Here is a 21,850-nt window from a genome sequence, read left to right on the forward strand (position 1 = left end):
ACTGTCTGTGCCGAGTGTGCATGTTCACCCCGTTATCTGCGTGGTATTCCTCTAGGTGCTCCTGCTTCCTCCCACAGTCCAAAACATGCTGGTTAGGTGCATTGGCCATGCTAAATTCTCCCTCAGTGTATCCGAACAGATGCTGGAGTCGACTAGGGGATTTTCACAGTGACTTCGCTGCAGTATTAGTGTAAGCCTACCTGTACACTAATAAATAAACTTCTGTGATGCTGCACACTGGAAGAATAGGCACAAAATGGCAACACAGAGATCACAGGTTTGTACTTATGGTAATAGTATAATAATATACTATTATATACTCCGCACAGAAGCTGGGAATTGAAGTATCTGAAAGGTCTTGGTGCACCTATTTGCAAATAGTATAATTGGGCTAGTCTTACTGATTCAACAGGAGCTGAAGAGTCAGTTGGGAATGGATCCATGACAGTATTGGCTGCCCTGGAATGACTTAACACTCCAATTGGCTGGAGGCTGCACCTCTGCCCTTCAATCTGGATGGAGATGACTGAGGCCAAAGCTGGGTCACTTTGGGCTTTCCCACCCCCATTCCCTGAACTCCTCACGCCATCCTGAAAAATGAGGCTGAATGGTGGGAAATGGCCTTTCACTGGCCACTAATTGTTCTCTTAATGGCCTCATTTGGGGCAAGGGCAGGTGAGCCAGCCTCGGCCTTGCCGGTCCCACTGTGGCATTGTGGACATGTCAGGGTAAGCCAGACAGAAGAACTTTACAGGGTCCTCACTCCACCTGCAAACTGGCTTATGGGGTGGTGTAAAACTTTGCCCTTCGAGACAATTACAACACCAGGAAAACATTCCAATTGTTCAAAAGCTCTTGTGCACATGTCATATTCACAGTTAGTGCTGTAAAGTCATTTAGCATGTGCTCTCACACTTGTATGAAACTGTGAACTGATGTATCGGTCAGCACTTACATCTCCATTTCCACTGAATGATGCTACTGAATAATACTGGTGAATTGGTGCATTTCTTGAAAGGAAAGTTGCCATATATCCAATCTAAGTATAAATAACCATCAATGATCATGTTACAATGATTGCCAAATGAAAGTTTTGAAACTTATTGGTGTGCCAAAGCCTTCCAGTTTGTTAAAATAACTATATGGCCACCTGATGATTTGGTGTGGTTAAGCAGCAGACATGGAATTGGTTGATAAGCAAAGCTTTGCCACATATTACATCAGCCCATCCATTTAACAGATGGCACTGTGGAACAGTCTTACTTTGTCAAGTACTCTACAATATATTGTCATTTCCCACACCTGTTTTGGGACCAGTAGATACAAAATGATTGCTACCTCCTGGGACACCTAGTGGTCTCTGTCTTGTAAGCTGCATGGATTGGTGTGCCAAACTTGGCAAGCCGTCAATGCATTTACATGATAGAGTGCACTAGTGGTTTTATCAGCCATGGAAAAGGTAACTGAGTAATGTGCTGCTCTACCACATCCTTTTTATATCCGTACTTGTATCCAAACAGCCTTTGATAAGACTACTAAATAATTAAATCACTGTTACCTTCAGCCTTTATAAAGACTGAAAGAAATTTTGTCCCCTTACATTGCCACTCTTCCGTTGAGTTCCCTGTGCCTGGGCTAACATATGCAGGGAGTGTGTTCAACTGATTTCAACCCTGGAAAGCCAGATCACCAGTCCTGCTTTGTACATGAAGTTCCACAATCCTGCTGCTTTTACAATGGACTGTATTATAAGCCATCATAAGTAATCTTGCCTGGCACATGGTATATTGCAAATAGTTGCGTTCATCTCTTTCAGTTTCCTCCAAAGTAAAATGCTGCGGCGAGTCGGTCCTGTTGGCTGCACCAGGCAACACTGGCTGTCCTGTTTCCTCCAGCTTTTCCAGTTCCTTTTAAGCAAGAGAGGTCAATCAGTTGTGTCTGTAACGTATATATTAACATCTTTTCACAAAGTATTGAAGACTAAAGTGAAATATTACATTTTTCATCCTAATATTTACTGAAACTAACTGGGGAAGATTCCCTCAGCCTGCTGCACTGCTCGAGCAGTGGGCCAGGAAAAAAATCAGTGGGGGCCATTTTGTGGGCTTCCCACTGGGTGTCATGGCCTCCAGTGGGGTTTACTACTGCTCCCCACAAATGGGGAACAGGCAGCCCGACCCTGCTGGAGGGAACAGAGACCATTGAAGCCCCCCCCCACCCCCCCCAGAAAGTCGAGGGTAAGGGAGGGGGGGGAGTGGCCCTTGGGCAGTGCCAGCCTGGCACCCTGGCACTGCCCACTGATTGTTTGGGGGGATCCCTCTGCCACTCTGCACACAGATTGGTGACAGAGGGAGGAAGGATGGTGGTTGGGGATAGTCATCTGGGTCAGTGGGGAAAAACATACGGGTTTGCCCAGAAATGTCCTGGAGGTCAGCAATGCAGGGCCACTGTGCATGCGCCAATTTCTGCTCTGACAAATTGGCAGGTGCCCAGTGGCCTGCTCCTCACTGTGCAGTTGCCTCCTGGTTTTCAGAGAGTGAAATCACACTAGGGCACTCTGTGATGCACAAAGTGTCAGAGAGTCACTCAGGGAAATCACACTGAAAAAACTGGCGCGATTTATTCCCATTTTCCCACAAATTGGGGGCTTAGAATTTTTTGGGGAGAATCCCAGTCATTATATTTGAAATTATTTTTCCCTCTGCTTTCCATCACACCATCTCTGCCATCCTCCCTCCTCTCTCTGAGACGCTGCTTCTGAGTCTTTGCAACTGTCACAAGAGGCTGGGATCTTCTGCTCCTGTGGAGAAATTCCTGCTTAAACGCATCCGATCTTTGGCTTGTCCATCAAATGTTCCCTCTTGGCCGTGGTGGGCATCATCATGGGTGGGACAGGAAAACTCTGGCCAATGAAACTGGTTACCGGAGACTGAAATTGCACACATTGGTTTGCCTTCCCTTCCCATGAAGAAACGTTTCCACTTCTCACAATGATTCTTCCCCAAAGTCCAGCTGAGGTCAGGGAATTGCAGTTTTGGAATTCCCGGATCAAACTATGCCTTGCCATTAGCCAGAATTCACTGACCTCGCCCACAGCAGTGATTCTCCGGTCTCGCTGCTACGAAAGGAGATTTGACTGAGCGTTAAATTCTCTGTTCTCGCTGGCATTGGTAGCAGGGTGTGAGAGACTGGGAAATTCCTGCCAATACGTCTGTTTGCCAGCATTGTGTCACTGGGCTCCCTGAGACACAACTTTATATTACAAATGGCTTTTCTTTTAAATTGTCTAGAACCCCCAACTTTTGTTACTGTTACCAGTATCCTAGAGCAGAAGTTAGTGGTCATTGTGGGGTTGCCTGGCCACCAGTGACAAAACCAGTGGCAATCCCACTGCAGTTACTTCTGGGAGGCCCAAAAGGATTTAACCCCAATCCGATAACTAACTGGTCAGCGTTGCGATCCCTGATTCTGGAAGAGGATTTCTCCAGAGAAATCTTGCTAGAGGGTGGATGTCCCACATCTGAGAATGGCCAGCCAGAGGTTGGCCACTCTCCAGTACTGGCAGTACCTCTGAGAATGGAGACCATTGCTGGTCCACAGTGCAGAAATGCTGAGTAGGGTGCACTCTCTGGAGCTAAACAGGGAGGGTTGCTGTGAGGCAGGGGACAGGTTCAATTTAAGGGCACAAGGGGGAGTGTCTTACTTCCAATCTCTCCTCTCCATGCCCAGCAAGGAAGGGTTTTTTTCCCAGGCCCCAAGTCTACCTGTCAGGGTTTCCCTTTTATAGGCCTGCATGGTGTGGGTCTCCACCAGTTAATGCGATAAGCCCCTTAAGTGGCCACTAAGATCCTCACTTGACCTCCATGTGGGAAGACTCCTCGAAACTTCCCATTCTTGACTAAATCGGAAGGAGGTGGGAAGAAACTGGAATCTGCACCTTGCACTTTCCAGCCCAATCCCTCCCCACCCCCAACAGCTTCTGAACTCGTTCCAGGAGTGACATTAAATTCTGTCCATGATACTTTTGAGCTCTCAAGATATTATCAGCTTACAATTATTCTAAAAAATGTATTGTGAACCTCATGTGTTTTTATTTCCTCCACTCCTGTTTCAGACGTGCCTCAGTTGGTTGTGCACTTGCCTCCGAATGACTAAGTTCCAGGTTCGAGCCCCACTTCAGGGCTGACGGACCAGTGCAATGCTGAAGGGACTGAATTGCAGTGAGGCAGTTAACCTGCTTGGGTGGATGCAAAAGATCTTGTGGTACTTATTCGAAGAAGAGTATTGGAGTTTCCCTGATGCCCTGGCCAGTATTTATGGCTCAAACAATACCACAAAGAACAAATAATCTGGTCACCATCACCCTACTGCATGTAGGAGTTGCTGAGTACAGGTTCACTGCCGCCTCTCCTGCACTACAATTGTACTTTGTTGGCTGAAAAGTGCTGTGAGGCATCCAGTGGTTATGAAAAGTGTTATACAAGCGCAAAGCTTTTTTTTTGTCCTGAAAGGCTGTCAGCCACTAACTCTCCCCAAGATCAGAAACTAATGACATTTTGCCACAAGCAACAATACTTGTAAGACTTGACCAGCAGCAACAAATAACTCAGATGGTTAGCTTTTGTCTTTCTTTCACTTTAGTTTATATAGTTTAGTCACGAGTAGGCTTACATTAACACTGCATTGAAGTTACTGCGAAAATCCCCTAGTCGCCACATTCTTGCGCCTGTTTGGGTACATTAGGGAAGAATTCAACATGGCCAATCTACCTAACCAGCACGTCTTTGGAGTGTGGGAGGAAACCGGAGCACCCAGGGGAAAACCACGGAGACACGAGAAGAACGTGCAAACTCTGCACAGGCAGTGAACCAAGCTGGGAATTGAACCTGGGTCCCTTATGCTTTGAGGCAGCAGTGCTAACCACTAAATGGAGCAGTTGGGAGTAAACACTTTGCTGGAGTTATCAGGATGCTACTTTTATACAATGCCGAAAAGTAACTACAGTATGACATTAAGTGGAACCATGTGATTCCTGCTCCTTTCGATATGAAAGTACAAATAGCGAGGATTGCATGATTGAAGGTTACCTTTTCTTGTGTGGAAAGAAAATCTCTGTAAAACTTCTCATCTATTTTCTCTTTGGAGTATAAATCATTCAGCTGCATCCTTAGTGATTGAAGAAACATCTAAAATTAAAGATGGATGTATTCAGAGTTCCTGGACAATAAAAAAACCTGACAAATAAAGCAGAAGTATCACTGATTCTGGAGGATAGTGCAGAACTTCAAAAGGCCATAGAAGGGATTGTTGGAATGAATGGATAGTGGCAGGTGAATTTCAATGCAGAGAAGGGGGAAGTGATTTGTAATGATAGGAAGGGTATAGACAACATAAAATAACCCCAAAAGGGAGTGTAGGATCAGTGGGATCTTAAGAACATAAGAAATAGGAGCAGGAGTAGGCCATCTCGCCCTTCGAGCCTGCCCCGCCATTCAATAAGATCATGGCTGATCTGTCGCGGCTCAGTTCCACCTTCCCGCCCTCTCCCCATAACCCTTAATCCCCTCTCTTATCAAAAACCCATCAACCCGCGTCTTAAAAATATTTAGCGAGGCGGCCTCCACCACTTCAACGGGCAGAGAATTCCAGAGATTCACCACCCTTTGAGTGAAGAAGTTCCTCCTCAACTCCGCTCTAAACCACCCCCCCTTTATCTTGAGGCTGTGCCCCCTAGTCCTACTGTCTTTTTTGAGAGGGAAGAGTCTCTCCACCTCTATCCTATCCATCCCATTCATCATCTTATACGTCTCAATGAGATCTCCCCTCATTCTTCTAAACTCTAACGAGTACAAGCCTAGTTTATTCAGCCTCTCCTCATAGCTCAATGTGCATAAGTCACTAAATGTGGCAGAATAATTTGAGCGCAGAGTTCATAAAGCATACATTATCCAAGGCTCTATCCACAGGGCATAGAGTACAAGAGCAAGAAGGTTATGTTGAACGTATATAAGACACTAGTTTGGCCAAATGTGGAGCATTCTGTCCAGTTGAGGTACCACATTTTACAAAGGATGAGCAGGTATTGGAGATGGTGCAGCAAAGATTAACAAAGTGATCCCAGGAAGCGGGTACTTCAGTTGCAAAGACAGACATAAGAACATAAGAAATAGGAGCAGGAGTAGGCCATCTAGCCCTTCAAGCCTGCCCCGCCATTCAATAAGATCAACGCTGATCTGAAGTGGATCAGTTCCACTTTCCCGCTTTCTCCCCATAACCCTTAATTCCCCTGTCTATCAGAAACCTATCTACCCGTGACTTAAATATATTTAGCGAGGTAGCCTCAGACTGGAGAGGTTGGGACTGTTACCCTTGGAGAAAAGAAGGCTGAGAGGAGATTTGATAAAGGAATTCAAAGTTATGAGGTACCTGGACAGTGTAGGTAGGGAGGAACTGTGTGAAAGAATCGAGAGTGAGAGGGCACAGATTTAAAGTATTTGGCAAAAGAAACAAAAAAGTGATACAAGAAAAAACATTTTCACGTGGAAAGTGGTTAAAGCCCGAGAGCATGGGGGGAAGCATGCGCATTCAAAATGGAATTAGGCTATCATTTGTAAAGGAAGGATGCGTAGGTCAACAAGGAGAAGGTCAGAGAATGGCACGAATTAGAGATGGTGCAGATGCAATACGCTGAATTGCCTCTTTCTGCGCAGTAATAATCTTGTGCTTCAATGTTGTATGCAATTAAGGTGATGTATAATCTACACTGTATTGTGTGCAGAATAATAAGTGTATTAGATATATAGAGGGTAGCACACTGTTCGTTAAATGCAATGGCCCATTGCCACAAAATTCTACTGGCTTTGCAGAGAGGCTACTCTAATAGCACCGGTACTGGCATGGACTGCAAAATATGATCCCCTCCTTGGGATCTGGAATGGGATCATGGCAAGATTGACTAAGAGACAGAGGTTTAGCCTTGCTGCACTTCTGGCAATGCAATGATGTCGTCAACATTTCTAGGTTAAGATATTCAACATATACATATTGGTGCATGTGAGTTCTCCAGACATACCGTATGCTTTTCTTGACGTAGTTGTGTGTCTAAAGACCTCAGGGTTTGCAAACTGAGACTGTACAGGCCAAGCTCTGCATCAGGGCTGTTAAATAGGGAGAAAGCAAAATTACAACAGGTCAGCAATGAATTATATTAAATAAACCCTGGAATAGCAGAAACACTTCTAGCTCACACAATTGCTTTTAACTTATTAAAACATTCTTCATCTGTGCCTGTTCCAGTATAATTTCCTCCATCAACATTTATAATGGAAACTATCCATTCAAACTTGTCACATTACAATAAAAACAGAAAATGCTAGAAACACTCATCAGATCTGGCAGCATGCATGGAGAGCATCACAAGTTTAATGGCCAGGATTCTCCATACTCATCTGCAGCTGAGACACTCCAGTTTCGCAACTGTGAATGGAGATTTGGCTGAGTGCCAAATTCTCCATCCTTACTGGCAGTGGTGGTGGGACGTGCAAGACCGGAGAACTCTGGTCAATGTTTCAGCTCGATGATCCGATCGGATGAAAGGTCATCGACCTAAAATGTAATTTTTGGATATTCAGAAGCTTTTCCCTGTGTGGAAGAGTCAATTATGAGGGGCACAAGTTTAAGGTACAAGGGGCAAGGTTTAAAAGGAGGTATACGAGGCAAGTTTTTTTTAAAAAACACAATGGATGGATGGTGGGTGCCTGGAACTCGCTGTTAGGGGAGATAGTGGAAGCAGATATGACCGTGAATTTTAAGGGGCGTCTGGACAAATAACATGAATAGGACGGGAATAGAGGGATATAGTCCACGGAAGGGTAGGTGGTTTTAGTTCAGAAGGGCAGCATGGTCAGTGCAGGCTTAGAGGGCCGAAGGGCCTGTTCCAGTGCTGTAATTTTCTTTGTTCATTCTAGTTTCTCTCTGCACAAATGCTGCCTTCTGAATATTTCAAGCATTTTCTGCTTTCATTTCACATTTCCAGCTTCTGTGTTATTTCGCTTTTGAATGCTGCGGTAACACCCACCTCCAATATAGGGTGGGGTGGGGGAGAGGTCAAACTTCATTTTTATTTTTCCCAGCCCCTTACCCTGCATTGAAGATAACCTGCTCTCCTCTACTTCCAATTTTCCATAACCTTTGATGCCTAATTCTAAATATTCTAAAACACAGGTAGTATCTAAATAAAAGGACAGGGCACAACAGTTTATAATGAAAAATGAACTAAATCTGCACATATCATTCTAATTAACCCACATCCTCTAACTTTGTTTTAGCTGAAGACAGAATGTGTGGCACTAAAACAAAGACTGAATCATATTTGCAAGTCCTGATCCAATCAACCCCAGTCACTTTCTCTGATTCACCTGAATACTACATTTGATGCCATGTGAAACACTTGAGCGATACATATACACACATATAATCCCTACAACACAGAAGGAGGCTATTTGGCCCATCACACCTGCACTAACAACAATCCCACCCTGGCCCTATCCCCAGTACCCCATGTATTTATCCTGCTGATCCCCTGACTCTAAGTAGCAATTTAGCATGCCCAATCAATATAGCCCTCACATTTTCGGACTGTGGGAGGGAACCAGAGCACCCAGAGGAAACCCATGCAGACAGAGAGAAAATGTGCAAACTTCACACAGAACAGTCACCCCAGGTCAGAATTGAGCCTGCGTCCCTGGCGCTGAGAGTTGGCAGTGCCAACCCACTGGGCCACCATGCAGCTCATAAATATCACTTAGTTAACAGACAAAGCAGCTAAAACTTTTGGCAGTGGTGCGATTTGAGTCCACATCTCTGTCCAGCACTTTAAATCATTTGGCCACAACACCACTCAAACAATGACACAAATGTGGGGCTGTGTGCATCCAGTAGTTCTATTTTACCTTGTGTAAACCAGCACTTCACAAAAGAACGTCACCCTTGGAACTATGTTATTTTCATCACATGTTGCTGGGTCTGATGGTGAATAATTCTGTGGAAAGCAGTAGTAATCGCTCTCATCTTTCTGATCAAGGAGCTCAGACCCTGATAAAACAAGGTTTTCTCTTGCTCTTTTGGTCTGATTTCTCTGTTTCACACCCTCTATTAGCGAGGGATGGGATGACCCATCTGCCAATGGCTGGAAATAAAGTATATTATTGTTAATAATTAGGAACTAGAATATCAGCAAAATCCAAAACAATTGAAAGATTATTAACTTATCACGACCTTCCAAAAGAAACAAGTTTTAGAGAATAACAGCTCATCCTCAAATTGGAAAGTTCGCATGTTGAATTTCGACTACTTGACTGGACAAGTAAATTATTGGTTATGATTCTTTTAAATTGTTAGCCTAATAAAAACTATTCGATTTATTGTCACATATATTAGTGTACAGTGAAAAATATTGTTTCTTGCGTGCTATACAGAAAGCATACCATTCATAGAGAAGGAAAGAAGGTGCGGAATGTCATGTTACAATCATAGCTAGCGTGTAGAGAAAGGTCAATTTAATAGGTCCATTCAAAAAGTCTGATGGCAGCTGGGAAGAAGCTGTTCTCGAGTTGGTTGGTATGTGGCCTCAGATATTTGTACCTTTTTCCCGATGGAAAGAGAACATTTGGGGTTCATGGGTTCCTTGATTATGCCGGCTGCTTTGCTGAGGCAGCAGAAAGTGTAGACAGAGTCAATGGACGGGAAGTTGGTTTGCGTGATGGACTGGACTTCATTCATGACTCAATCATGTAACCAGATTTTGAGAAATATATTGCAATAAATAGGCTTTTAAATTTTTAAACAAAGTAAAGTTGGACATCAGCTATAAATAAATCAAAAGAAGTTTCAACTAGGTGTCGCACTGCTAATAATTGTTGCCATTGCTAACAATTAAGATACATACCCTGAATTTTTGATTGATGGGATATATTACTCTTGCTTTCAGTGCAAAAGCAGCTATATTACTGTTCAATGAAGTTTCGTTTTCCTGTAAAATAAAATATATTAGCAAATCATAATGAGGTTCTGCTGGTGCAACTTCACATGCTTTCTATCTACATGGGATCTTAGGGACATAACAGAGTGCACAGGTCATCTTTACAGTGGAGTTAAATGTTTGTAATATTTCAGTACAAAGCAAAACTAAATTATGAAAAGCATTAACAGTATATTCCAAGAACAATCTGTCATTCCCCAAAGTCCAAACAAGATTCAAATATACCAACTCTCTATTTCACTAAAAATATTTTAAATGATTGGGAATGTCATCTTATCTTAATTGCAATATTAAACTATTATTTTGCATAAATTTATTAAGCCATAAGTGATTCAGATTCCCCCACAGGAGCATTTGTGATTTAATTATGTGCTGTTTAACAATGTCAAATATTACAGGCCCCAATTTTAAAAGCAGGGAGTGTGCAGGAGCTTGGAAGTCTAGTGCTATCCTCAATGAGTTTGGCCACTATAAACATAATGTGGAGATGCCGGCGTTGGACTGGGTAAACACAGTAAGAAGTCTCACAACACCAGGTTAAAGTCCAACAGGTTTATTTGGTAGCAAAAGCCACTAGCTTTCGGTGCGCTCACTGCTCCTTCTGGGGTGCAGCGAGTGCCCTAAAAGCTAATGACTTTTGCTACCAAATAAACCTGTTGGACTTTAACCTGGTGTTGTGAGACTTCTTACACTGTTAACAGCCAAGCCTCAGTGACCTGCTCAGAACCCAGCGGAATTCACTACCTTGCCAGTGGACAGGAATGGGAATTCAATGACAGAGGCTCCAATTTCCTAACTGAAGAGTGCGAGTCAGGCCATGAGTAGGATGGGAGTTGTTGGTGCGGGGTAGAGGGAATGCCCGGGTAAAGGAACCCCAAGATTTCCTTGAGCGGCCCAAAGGGAACTAAAATTTTAATTTAAATACATCTTCAGCCCCACAATTTACTTTCTGATAAGTCTAGCCTGAAAGACACCATTACCATGCTGAGAATTGCAGATTGGATAAGACGTAGGGGAAGATCTACGTCATTTAAAGAAGGACCCCTTTGCTTGCTCAAAATATCAGGTTAACGTTGTGAGAGGGTAGGATAGTAGCAGGTTGTGGCTTTCCATAGAGGTTAAATTTGATGTTCCTCTTGAATTGGAGAGCTAGTGGGAAATCCTTCTCACTCTGGAGGGGGGGGGGAGGGGGGTTGTGTGTGTGTGTGTGTGTGTGTGTGTGTGTGTGTGTGTGTGTGTGTGTGTGTGTGTGTGTGTGTGTGTGTGTGTGTGTGTGCGCGCGGAGGAGGCCCAAATAAATTAAGTGCCTGTCAGACACCAAAATGACAAGTGTTGGCTTTGCCCAGGCTTTAAGAACCTGGTAGAAACCCCATCTGCCAACAACTGCCAGCCGACCAGCAGCAAGCAGCTCTCTGCTGCTGGTAGATCAGCGAACTTTCCTTCAACCATCAATTAAGCTCAGATCTGTTCCTGTGTTTACATAGCAACAAAGCTTTGTGATGGCAAAGGAACACAACGCTAGCTGGAAGTTATAATTACAACACAACAAATTTATGGGAGCAGCATACATTGTGGCATTGCTCCAGAGATTTCACCAAGGGTTATCAATGGATTCCATAAGGTTGGGTTGGAGTCAAGAGGAGAGGGTCGTAGGAAAGAGGGGATTGGAGGCAAACACAGGGAGTGTGTGTCAGAACAATCCTCCCCTTCCAGTGTCTAAATTGGGCATATAGTTCTTGACAGCGAGGGACTCCATGAATGGTATGCTGCTGGCAAACCCAACAGGGGACACAGGAAAACCATGCAACTCCCTTTTAAACTCTGAACCATCAGTGAGCTCAGTGATAATTGGTGTCATTGATTCAATATGAGTGGTCAAGTTTCTCTCATTGATCCTTTTTCATTTTGGACTTAATTACAGGAGGTTTCCCACCTCTGGGAGATTGATAATGGCCTCTCTCGTCATTAAATAGGCCTGGCCACCATGTTTGCCTTCATGTTGACTGTAATAAATTCCACCCTAAAGAGTCAAAATCACGTCCAGCCTTCAAATGGGGGTGAGGGAAAATGGACAGCTGAACCAGGAAGTGCAGATGTAATTCAAGCCCTACTTTAAAGTCAGAAATCAGATCCTGAATTTAAGTGTCCATTCTAAATTCCTAAATCCTCATTCATGATGTTAATTGCTCATGTAAATCTGTTGTGCAATAATTACAACTTCTAGTTAGTGGTGGTGTTATGTTACTTTGCCACCACAAGTTTGGTTGTTATGTAAACAAAGGATCAGATTTGAGATGGTTCAAGGAAACTTTATTGATAGGAATGTGCTTCAGTCTTCAATGCAGAAGCAGCCACTATTGGAAAATGGTTTTTGCATCCAAAAAGTACCTGGACTATGATGTGTGTGCGCGCACTGGAGATGTTGCAGAATATTTTCCTCTTCATTGCATCTGGTGAACACATTCAGGACTCTCAAATCACTTCCATTTCTAGTTCCAGTGCAAGATCCTGCCATTTCGTAGCCATCTGTTACACAATATCCCTACACTGCAGAAGGAGGCCATTCAGCCCTTTGAGTCTGCACCATTCCCTGTCCCATTCCTGCAATCCAGCACATCCATTGTAGCTAATTCACCTACTCTACACATGGGGCACAATTCAGCATGGCCAATGCACCTAACCTGCACATCTTTGAATGGTGGGAGGAAACCAGAGCACCCGGAGGAAACCCACAAAGACATCGGCAGAATGTGTAAACTCCACACAGTTTCCCAAGGCTGGAATCGAACCCGGGACAAAGAACAAAGAACAACCCAGCACGGGAAACAGGCCCTTCGGCCCAACAAGCCCGCGCCGCCGCATCACCCTACACCTATTCTACCCTGCATGTCTACGAATGGAACCCTACTCAGTCAGATTCAGGGAAGAAATAGTGTCAATTTGGTAAAAACCGATTAGCCTAAGAGCACATCTTTGGGGTGTGGGAGGAAACCGGAGCGCTCGGAGGAAACCCACGCAACCACGGGGAGAATGCGCAAACTCCCACAGACACAGGCCCAAATCCATGTGTCTGCACAGCCAGCAGTGCTAGTCACTGAGCTGTTGCGGCGCCCGTCTACCGGTCCAGGATCAAGCACACACACCGACATGAAGTACTAGGCCACTCCTGGAACTTCCAAGAGCAGCCCACGCACGACCCGCTGTGTGCATGCCCCTCGTTTGACACGAGGTGGACCTGTGAGGCAGCAGTGCTAACCATGTGCCACCGTGCTGCCCGGCAATATAAATATCTCAGGTGAGGAAGAAGTGATGCATATCTTCTTAGCTGCATAACATGCACTTGGTATGCAGCAGCATTAAGCATTCAAAAGAGGCCTGGGTGGGAAAATAGATTTCGCTGTTTTCTCAAATTTATTTTACCTTGCAGTACTTATGGTGAGATGCAAGATGGACTTTTTCATAAGGTGGATATGCCGGCGTTGGACTGGGTAAACACAGTAAAAAGTCTGACAACACCAGGTTTAAGTCCAACCGATTTATTTGATAGTAAACTCACTAGCTTTCGAGGTTTCCCTCTTCTTCAGGTGAATGGAGAGTTTTTACAGAGATGCAAGAAAGCATACAAGAAACAGGGATCTTGGGTTCATGTTGCACTATCTGTAACCCCCTTTTTACTACCTTTTTCATAAGGGCAGGCACATTATATCCTATAATGTATGACATATTATTCTGCTGCTAAGACAAAGCTGTGTCCCTATCTGCCATTACCATTAACAGTGGGTGAAGTCTAACTGCTTTCCAGTTTTTCTCTAAGATTATAAACAAACAGACAGAACTACAGTAAAATGAACAGACAGCTGCTATAAAAGCAAGCACAAATCCCTCTTTTGGGCAACATAGGACAAGACATAAAAAAGCATCACCCACTTTGTGAAAAAGGAAAGCTCCATCTTTAGCTCCTTTTTCTTCAACTATCTCTTGATTGCTTCTGTAACTCTGGCTGTCCTCAGAATCCTCAGAGTCGGAATCGTCCTCGGTTTCCTCTGAACAAATTTCCTGAAACAGGGAAATAAATGGGAACTTGTGACAAAATGCAGACCTTGCCTCCTCCTCTTTTTGTTTCTGGGAGGGATTTTGTAAAGGGGGCAGCATTTCATTATACAGAAGAATTAGGAGCAAAAGTAAGAAAATTGAGCCTTTTCAGCCTGCTCCGCATTTCAATCAGGTCATGGCTGATCTCTCCCTGGTCTGAATTCACATCCTTACTTGTTCCTCATAACAGTCTAACCCATTTTTTATTAGAAATATATCTATCTCCTTCTTGAAACTATCTAATGATTCAGACTCCACTGCACTATGGGGCAGCAAGTTCCAGAAATTCACCACCTTCTGCAAGAAGTAGTTCTCCTCATCTCAGTTTTAAATCTACTGTCTCTTAACCCATACCCTGTGACCTCTAGGTTGCCCCATAAGGAGAAACATTTAGTTGTGTTTACTTTATCAATGCCTTTCAGTATTTTATATACCTCAATCAGATCCTCTCTCATCTTTCTAAACTCCAGCAAGTATAAGCCCAAACCATTAAAGCTTGCCCCTTTCGCCACAGAATCAATCTGGTGAACCTCCTCCGAACTGCCTCCAATGCCACCACGTCCTTCCTCAAATAGAATCCCTAAGGTGCAGAAAGGACCATTTGGCCCATTGAGTCTGCACTGACAACAATCCTCCCCTGGCCTTTCTCTGTAACCCTATTAATCCCTCTGACTCTAAGGGACAATTTAACATGGCCAAACCTAACCTGCACATCTTTGGAATGTGGGAGGAAACCGGAGCACCCGATGGAAACCCATGCAGGACACGGGGAGAACATGCAAACTGCATACTGACATACTGCTCTGAGGCAGCAGTGCTAGTCACTGTGCCACCGTGCTGCCCACAGTGCAGCAAGGAGACGAAAACTGGACACAATGCTCCAGATGTGGTCTCACCAACACCCTACACAATTGCAACAACACTTTTATACTCCAGTCCTTTTGCAATTAATGCTAACATTTAAGGATGATGAAACTGTCTTCACAGTTTGCAAAGGCAGACTGGTCAATCACAGCAGCAAAGGAACGAGGTTTACCTTCCCCTGCAGGATTGCTTGCAGCACGAAGATGTAAAGGAGAGCTCCACCGACCAGCCCCAGCACAAAGCCCACCGCCACAGCGACTGCCAGCAAGCCGGGGTAAATCTGCAGCTGGCTGGAGGCGACGGTCAGCACGGCTCGGACTGAACAAGGGGGCCAGCTCCATGGCTGTCCGTCCGAAGCCATTCAAATCACCACAGGAAGATCTTCATTCCAGCAGCAAAATAAAAACTGCAACCATCCCGACAGAAATGGGGGGGAAACCTTACTTTCCAAAGCGACGTCTCACAATATGTGTCCCTTTCGCCTCAGTTGTGTTTTTAAATTGGATCCTCCTGGGTGGTCTTGTTTTTTTCCTGCTCTTGGCAACATTTCCAAACAGGAATGTTGTAAGGAGAAGAAGATTGCCCTCTCTCCAAGGGTGTTAATTTGAAATAATTCTTCTTTTTAACTCCCCTTAAAAGAAAAATTAAAAAAAATCGGGGTGTCAGAGATTAGTGTTTAATCACAAAAGGGAAAAGTTTCCCCAACTCCTGCTAAACTTTCTGCCAACTTTCAGCGCAGGCAGCGGGCGGTGGCTGACGGGAGTTGTAGTTCTTTCCGTCTGCCTGCCCAATAGGGATGCGCCGGGCTTCGCGCGCGGCTGGACTACAAGTCCCGGCGTGCCCCGTGGCACCCTCCTGATTGACAGCCGATTTAGCCAATGGGAGTGGGGATTGAGTCCAGTCCGGCCAATCGGGCGGAGGGGAGAGGGTGGGACTTGACCTCCCGGGACAATGGCAGAGCCGAGTGAGATTTCAACAGCGCTCAGCACTCGGAAAGGGATAGAGAGAGGGGAAGGATTCTTGTCCTGTTTGCAACTCTGCCCTCGAACAAACTTTTACAGCATCTTTATTTCTCCCATCAACACCAGGGTGATGCTTTATTTTCCACTATCATAGTGGCTTGCCTTCTGTTTTGGGAAGGTGGACTCTTTTCTGCTTGTTTGTGACTATGTGGACTGTCCTCAATGTGCATCTCCTAACTTCCTAATGCAGAACTCTGACTGAGGGTCATTCGAAAGGTTGGCTCTCTATTTCTTCTCAGTAAGAAGTCTCACAACACCAGGTTAAAGTCTAACAGGTTTATTTGATAGCAAACGCCACCAGCTTTCGGAGCGCTGCTCCTTCGTCAGGTGAGTGGGAGTTTTCTCCACTACCATCGACATGGCAAACTGTCGGCTCCAAGTGGAGAAGATCTCCAAGAAGATCGCGTGTATCGACACAGACATCAAGTTTCTATTCTTTCTCCACAGATGCTGTCAGACCTCCTGAGATTTTCCAGCATTTTCTCTTTTTCTTTCAGATTCCCCAGCATTTAGCTATTTTCCTAATGCTTTGTTGAGTCCCTCTTGTTTTTTTGGCATGAACAAGAAATGCAGCGCACCCTGAGGTTCGGCAGCTCCCTCCTCCTGTTGACTGCATTCGTCCACATTGTGCATGCCCGAGAAAGCACAACTACCCCGCACCCTCTGCTGAATGTTTTCAAGTTCTCCTCACCAACATCCCACTGGAAAACTACAACTAGAAAGGAATTCCAAGGTCCGGCAACTTCATTCGATTGCCTGCAGCAGCTGAATGGCCATGGGCACAGGAAACATCTGGATGTGCCAGCTGACATTGACCACTGGGCAGCTGCTTTGGGACAAGATTTGATTGTAACAGTCAGCGACCCTGTGAGTGTAGATGTTAGAAAATTGAATTGTGCCATATTACAAATGAATATTTGTTGTCTTGATAGTTCTTGATGTTTTGAAAAACATTTAATATAAAGTTGGAAAGTAGGACTAATATTTGGTACTGGTAGTACAATTTAGTCTACTCCTGTAGTCGAGGCAAAGGTGGACGTTAGCACTGCTGCCTCTCAGTGCAGGGACCTGGGTTCAGTTCCTTGCTGTGGGTCTCTGTCTGTGTGGAGTCTGCATGTTCTCCCCATGTCTACGTGGATTTCTTCTGGGTGCTCCGGTTTCCCCTCTCAGTCCGGAAGAAGTGCTGGTTAGGCGCATTGGCCACGCTAAATTTTCCCTCAGTGTACCCAAGCAGGCACCAGAGTGTGGCAACTGGGGGATTTTCACAGTAACTTGGTTGCTGTGTTAATGTAAGCCTACTTGTGACGCTAATAAATAAAAAGAAAATGGCTGAGCTTTACTTTGTATCTAACAACTTTGCCCACTTGGAAAACACACTTGAATAATATATTTACACTTTTTTAATTCTGAAGCATTTGGAAGATCGGGGCTCACCAGCACTACGGCACAAACCAATAGCAGATTCCTCAGGATTCATGTTGTATGAAGCTGCTTACACACCTTCAGGTATGTGAGCTGTATTCCTTGCACTTATGTACTGCATGTCACTAAGTTACAGTGATTTGCTTTGTGTAGAATTGTAATTTGATTCTGATTTTTGTTTTGCCAAAGATATGAACATCCTAGCTAATTAATTTGTGATGGTTCAAGAAAATAAAGATCCATTGGTGTGGGGTGTGGGTGAGCAGAGGAGTGGGTTAATGGAAGGTGGGGTGGGGGAATGTGAGCGTGTCACGGGGGGGCAGCGGGTGAAAACTGTTGTTGAACAGGACTCTTACGCAGTGCGAATGAAGAACAATATCATGTGGAACTGTGTAACTTTGCAATGCCATATTTGTGAGATGTATCTTTGTAATAAAGTAAAATGTAACTTTTTTATTTGAAATATCATTTGCTTGTTAATTCATGTTTGATTTGTGTTAGTGTGAAAGATACAAAAAGTGGAATCTTGCAGGTAATTTCTTCATTTGAGGGTCATTTGGTAAATATGAAAATTTCTTGCTTCCTTATGGGGATTGTATCAAGTTTGAAGGATCTTTTTGATGTGAATTGCTGCTGTGAAGTATAATATTCTCCACAAATAAAGTTAACACTAAACCATTCTGTGTGTAAACATTCAAGACATCCATTATTGACAGATTATCATTCTGGTATCTTGACAAGATTAATGTACTTGGCCCGGCATTATGTAATCCAGTCTATGAAATGATAGTCAATAATTTGTCTGTGCCTTTCCAGGTGGTGTTGTGTTTAAACTTAAATATAGGGTGGTGATATTGGGAAGAATAAATCTAACCTCAGGAAGTGACATTAGTGCTGTGTCACATGCACTGCAATTATGATCATAATGCTCGAAAATAAAGAGAGCAAACATGATTTTCATGTATTTTCATTGGTTTAAATACTAGAAAACATGACAGCACTATAGAAATCATACATTACAAAAGAGGCCATTTGGCCCATCAAGTCTGCACCGATCACAATCCTACCCAAACCATACCCCTATATCACTACATATTTTACCCACTTATCCCTTTAACCTATGCAACTCAGGACACTAAGGGGCAATTTTAGCATGGCCAATCAACCTAATCCGCACATCTTTGGACTATGGGGGGAAATCAGAGCACCCAGAGGAAACCCACGCAGATACTATACTGAGATGAAACGTCATAAGAACAAGGTGAAAGAGGTAGTGACATGATCATGATGTCCTATTCCAGTCTAGATTTCTGTGCATTTGGTTTAATGGTAGGGCAACATTCTTACTGTCTATTTAAAACAAAAACATTAAATTCAATATTTATTTTAAGATGTCAGAAAACATTGTGGCGGCATGGTGGCACAGTGGTTAACACTGCTGCCTCACAGCGTCAAGGACCTGGATTCGATTCCAGGGTTGGGTCATTGTCTGTGTGGAGTTTGTACGTTCTCCCCGTGTCTGTGTGGGTTTCCTCCAGGTGCTCCGGTTTCCAACCACAGTTTGAAAGATGTGCTGATTAGTTGTATTGACCTGAACAGACGCCAGGGTGTGTCAACTAGGGGAATTTCACACTAACTTCATCACAGAGTAATGTAAGCTTACTTGTGACAAATAAATAAACTTTACTTTAAAACAGCAAAATAAAATCCTTCCTGAGGTACCAAATGTGTTTATATTGAATATATAAATGTAAAACCTTTTGTAAAAACAAATATTCAGAAACACACAACTGGCCCAGCGTGATCTGCAAGGAGAAAAAAAACTCATCAATATTTGAGTTGTAGACCCTCTCCCAGAACTAGTAATGGGAAGAAAGGGTGCCGGATTAGGATTGATGAAAACAAGGGGAAAGCGGAGGCAGTGAACAACAGGCACAGTGGTTAGCACTGCTGGCTCACTGTGCCAGTGACCTGGGTTCAATTCCTGTTTAGGTCACTGCGGAGTCTGTACGTTCTCCCTGTGCCTGCGTGGGTTTCCTCAGGATACTCTGGTTTCCTCAAACAGTCTGAAAGATGTGTTCGTTAGGTGCATTGGCCATTCTAAATTCTCCCTCAGCGTACTCGAACAGGTGCCGGAGTGTGGCAACTAGGGGATTTTCACAGTGACTTCATTGCAGTGTTAATGTAAGATTACTGATGACACTAATAAATAAACTTTTTGTAGCTCTTGGGCATCAAGGGATATGGGAGGAAGGGGGGAATTCGATAGTCAGCCATGATCAAGGTGAATGGCGGAGCAGACTTGAAGAGCTGGATGGACTATCCCTGCTTCTAGTTTCTATGTTTCTATTAAGTCAAGAGTAAGAAATACTATTTCCTACCAGAGAGGGGTTCCTGGGATGTATGGCCACAGTATTGTGCTTTGAAGATAGGAACTACGTGGTGGCACAGTGGTAGCACCGCTGCCTCTCAGCACCAGGAGCCCGGGTTCAATTCCAGCCTTGGGTCACTGTCTGTGTGGAATTTGCACATTTTCCCCGTGTCTGTGTGGGTTTCCTCCAGGTGCTATGGTTTTCTCTCACAGTCCAAAGGTGTGTGGGTTAGGTTGATTGGCCACACTAAATTGACCTTGGTGCCAGAGGATTAGAAGGGTAAACATGTGGGGTAATGAGAATAGGACCCGGGTGGGATTGTGGTCGGTGCAGGCCCAATGGGCCGAATGGCCTCCTTCTGCACTGTAGGGATTCTAGGATTCTATAAAATCTACTTGAAAAGTTGAGAAACACAAGTACGTAACATGTGACTCACAGTCACCATGCATTCCTTAGATTCCTTTTAAATAATAGCTCTATGCTATTCTTCAGTTTCCCACTGTCCAGCTTTTGAGATGTAAATGAAGCTTTCATACTTATTTTTGCAATATCACTGTCATGTTATCATCAATTGGAAAATATGCTTATGGGCGTGTGATTAGTCTAATTGAAGACAGATAGACAACAAAAGTCAAACATCTATGAAGGGGATTGTGAAGCAGGTAGTTTGAAATGGTGATAAATAGGGAGCCAGGAGAGCTTGAACAGATGTTGCATTAGGCAAATAAAAGAAATGGTTTAAGGTTGGCTGTTGTATGAAGATGTGAATAATGTACCTGAAGTTCTAAGAAACATGAGCTTTAGTGAGTTGCTGAAGGAAATCAATATTAATAGAGAAATGGTTTTGGGGAAATTAATGGGATTGAAGGCAGCTGGATCTTCAGGGTCTGATAATCTTCATCCCAGAGTGCTGAAGGAAGTGACCCGAGAAATATTAAATCTATTGGTAGTCATTGTCCAAAATGCTTAGTGCTCTGGAATGGCTCCTACAGATTGGAGTGGAGCTAATGTAAACCAGCTATTCAAAAAGGCAGGTAGAGAGAAAACAGGGAACAACAGATCAGTGAGTTGAATGTCAGTGGTAGGGAAGTTGCTACTGTCCATTATCAAGGATTTCATAACATAGCATTTGGAAAGCAATGGTATAATCAAGATAACGTTGATTTGCTTGGCAAAGGGCCAAATGGCCTACTCCTGCTTCTACTTTCTATGTATGTTGCTGTGTATTTTAAAAGGAGCATATGCAATTGGAAGATTGTGAATAGATGTGACAAAATGGTGTAAGTTTATTTTTAAAAGAAGTAGCCATGAAGTTAAAAAAGGGGTTGATGAATTCTGTAAAAAGAAAATTCTAAAGATTGCAGAAAACAATACAACATAAGATCAAAGGAAAACACAGATTGAAAGAAACATTGAGGACTGTCTTCTGTGGTGGCTATGCAATCTCGAATAAGACAGAGTGCGTGTTGAAGCTAGTCCAGTGAGCAGGAGATGGCTGGCACCCTAAGAGCAGCAGGGCATTGTGTAGTAAAATTACTGGAATTCAACAATCTATCAAAACTCTGATTTTATTAAAACCAAAATCTTTTAGGAAATGTGTAAAAAGTAGTCAGCTGTATAAAGGTGTTCTTGTGATTTCAGTATTCCTTTTTTTTATTCTATTAGCTTTAGTATATAAAACCATCACAATTTGTCTGAGAGTTATTTATCTTGACTTTAAAAACTCCTCATAATACACAAATTGTAAAACAGTTCTGGCAGCTGATTTAAGTTTCCCTTTGGGATTTGGGCAACCTGGCAATTACCATCTGCCATGATGCAACACTTCCTTGCAGGAGCTCGATGCTTTTCTACCAGTGGTTCTGCCAACGCATCGGCAATGATGCTCTCTAATTGGAGAAGTGCTTTGTCTTCACTTTGTTGAGGTTAGCAAGGTGACTTGGTAGTTATCTTTGTTAATTATTGCAGATTACATGATCTTGCCTGTATGCTTTGGCTTTATATTTGGTACTTCAGCATAAAATGAAGGCTGACACTAC

At 43.7% G+C, this 21,850-nt stretch overlaps 2 protein-coding genes across 2 annotated transcripts in view; one reads left to right on the plus strand and one right to left on the minus strand.

Annotated features, from left to right (window-relative positions):
* Positions 1-15,706, minus strand: part of evc (EvC ciliary complex subunit 1) — a 46,601-nt gene extending 30,895 nt beyond the window's left edge. The window contains exons 1-7 of the mRNA XM_080194904.1: positions 15,168-15,706; positions 13,967-14,095; positions 9,947-10,030; positions 8,952-9,187; positions 7,073-7,157; positions 5,088-5,186; positions 1,773-1,907 (exon numbers count right to left, since the gene is read on the minus strand). Of these exons, the coding sequence (XP_080051030.1) occupies positions 1,773-1,907; positions 5,088-5,186; positions 7,073-7,157; positions 8,952-9,187; positions 9,947-10,030; positions 13,967-14,095; positions 15,168-15,356 (957 nt within the window). The 5' untranslated portion in view covers positions 15,357-15,706. The remainder of the gene's footprint in view (positions 1-1,772; positions 1,908-5,087; positions 5,187-7,072; positions 7,158-8,951; positions 9,188-9,946; positions 10,031-13,966; positions 14,096-15,167) is intronic.
* Positions 15,707-15,945: 239 nt separating this feature from the next.
* The window catches only part of LOC145347019 (limbin-like), a 130,491-nt gene continuing 124,586 nt past the window's right edge, over positions 15,946-21,850 (plus strand). The window contains exons 1-2 of the mRNA XM_080194915.1: positions 15,946-16,884; positions 17,430-17,523. Coding sequence (XP_080051041.1) covers positions 16,585-16,884; positions 17,430-17,523 — 394 coding nt within the window. The 5' untranslated portion in view covers positions 15,946-16,584. The remainder of the gene's footprint in view (positions 16,885-17,429; positions 17,524-21,850) is intronic.

This window comes from Carcharhinus amblyrhynchos, chromosome 1, assembly GCF_965287045.1.
Source record: "Carcharhinus amblyrhynchos chromosome 1, sCarAmb.v2.hapA, whole genome shotgun sequence".
NCBI lineage: Eukaryota > Metazoa > Chordata > Chondrichthyes > Carcharhiniformes > Carcharhinidae > Carcharhinus > Carcharhinus amblyrhynchos.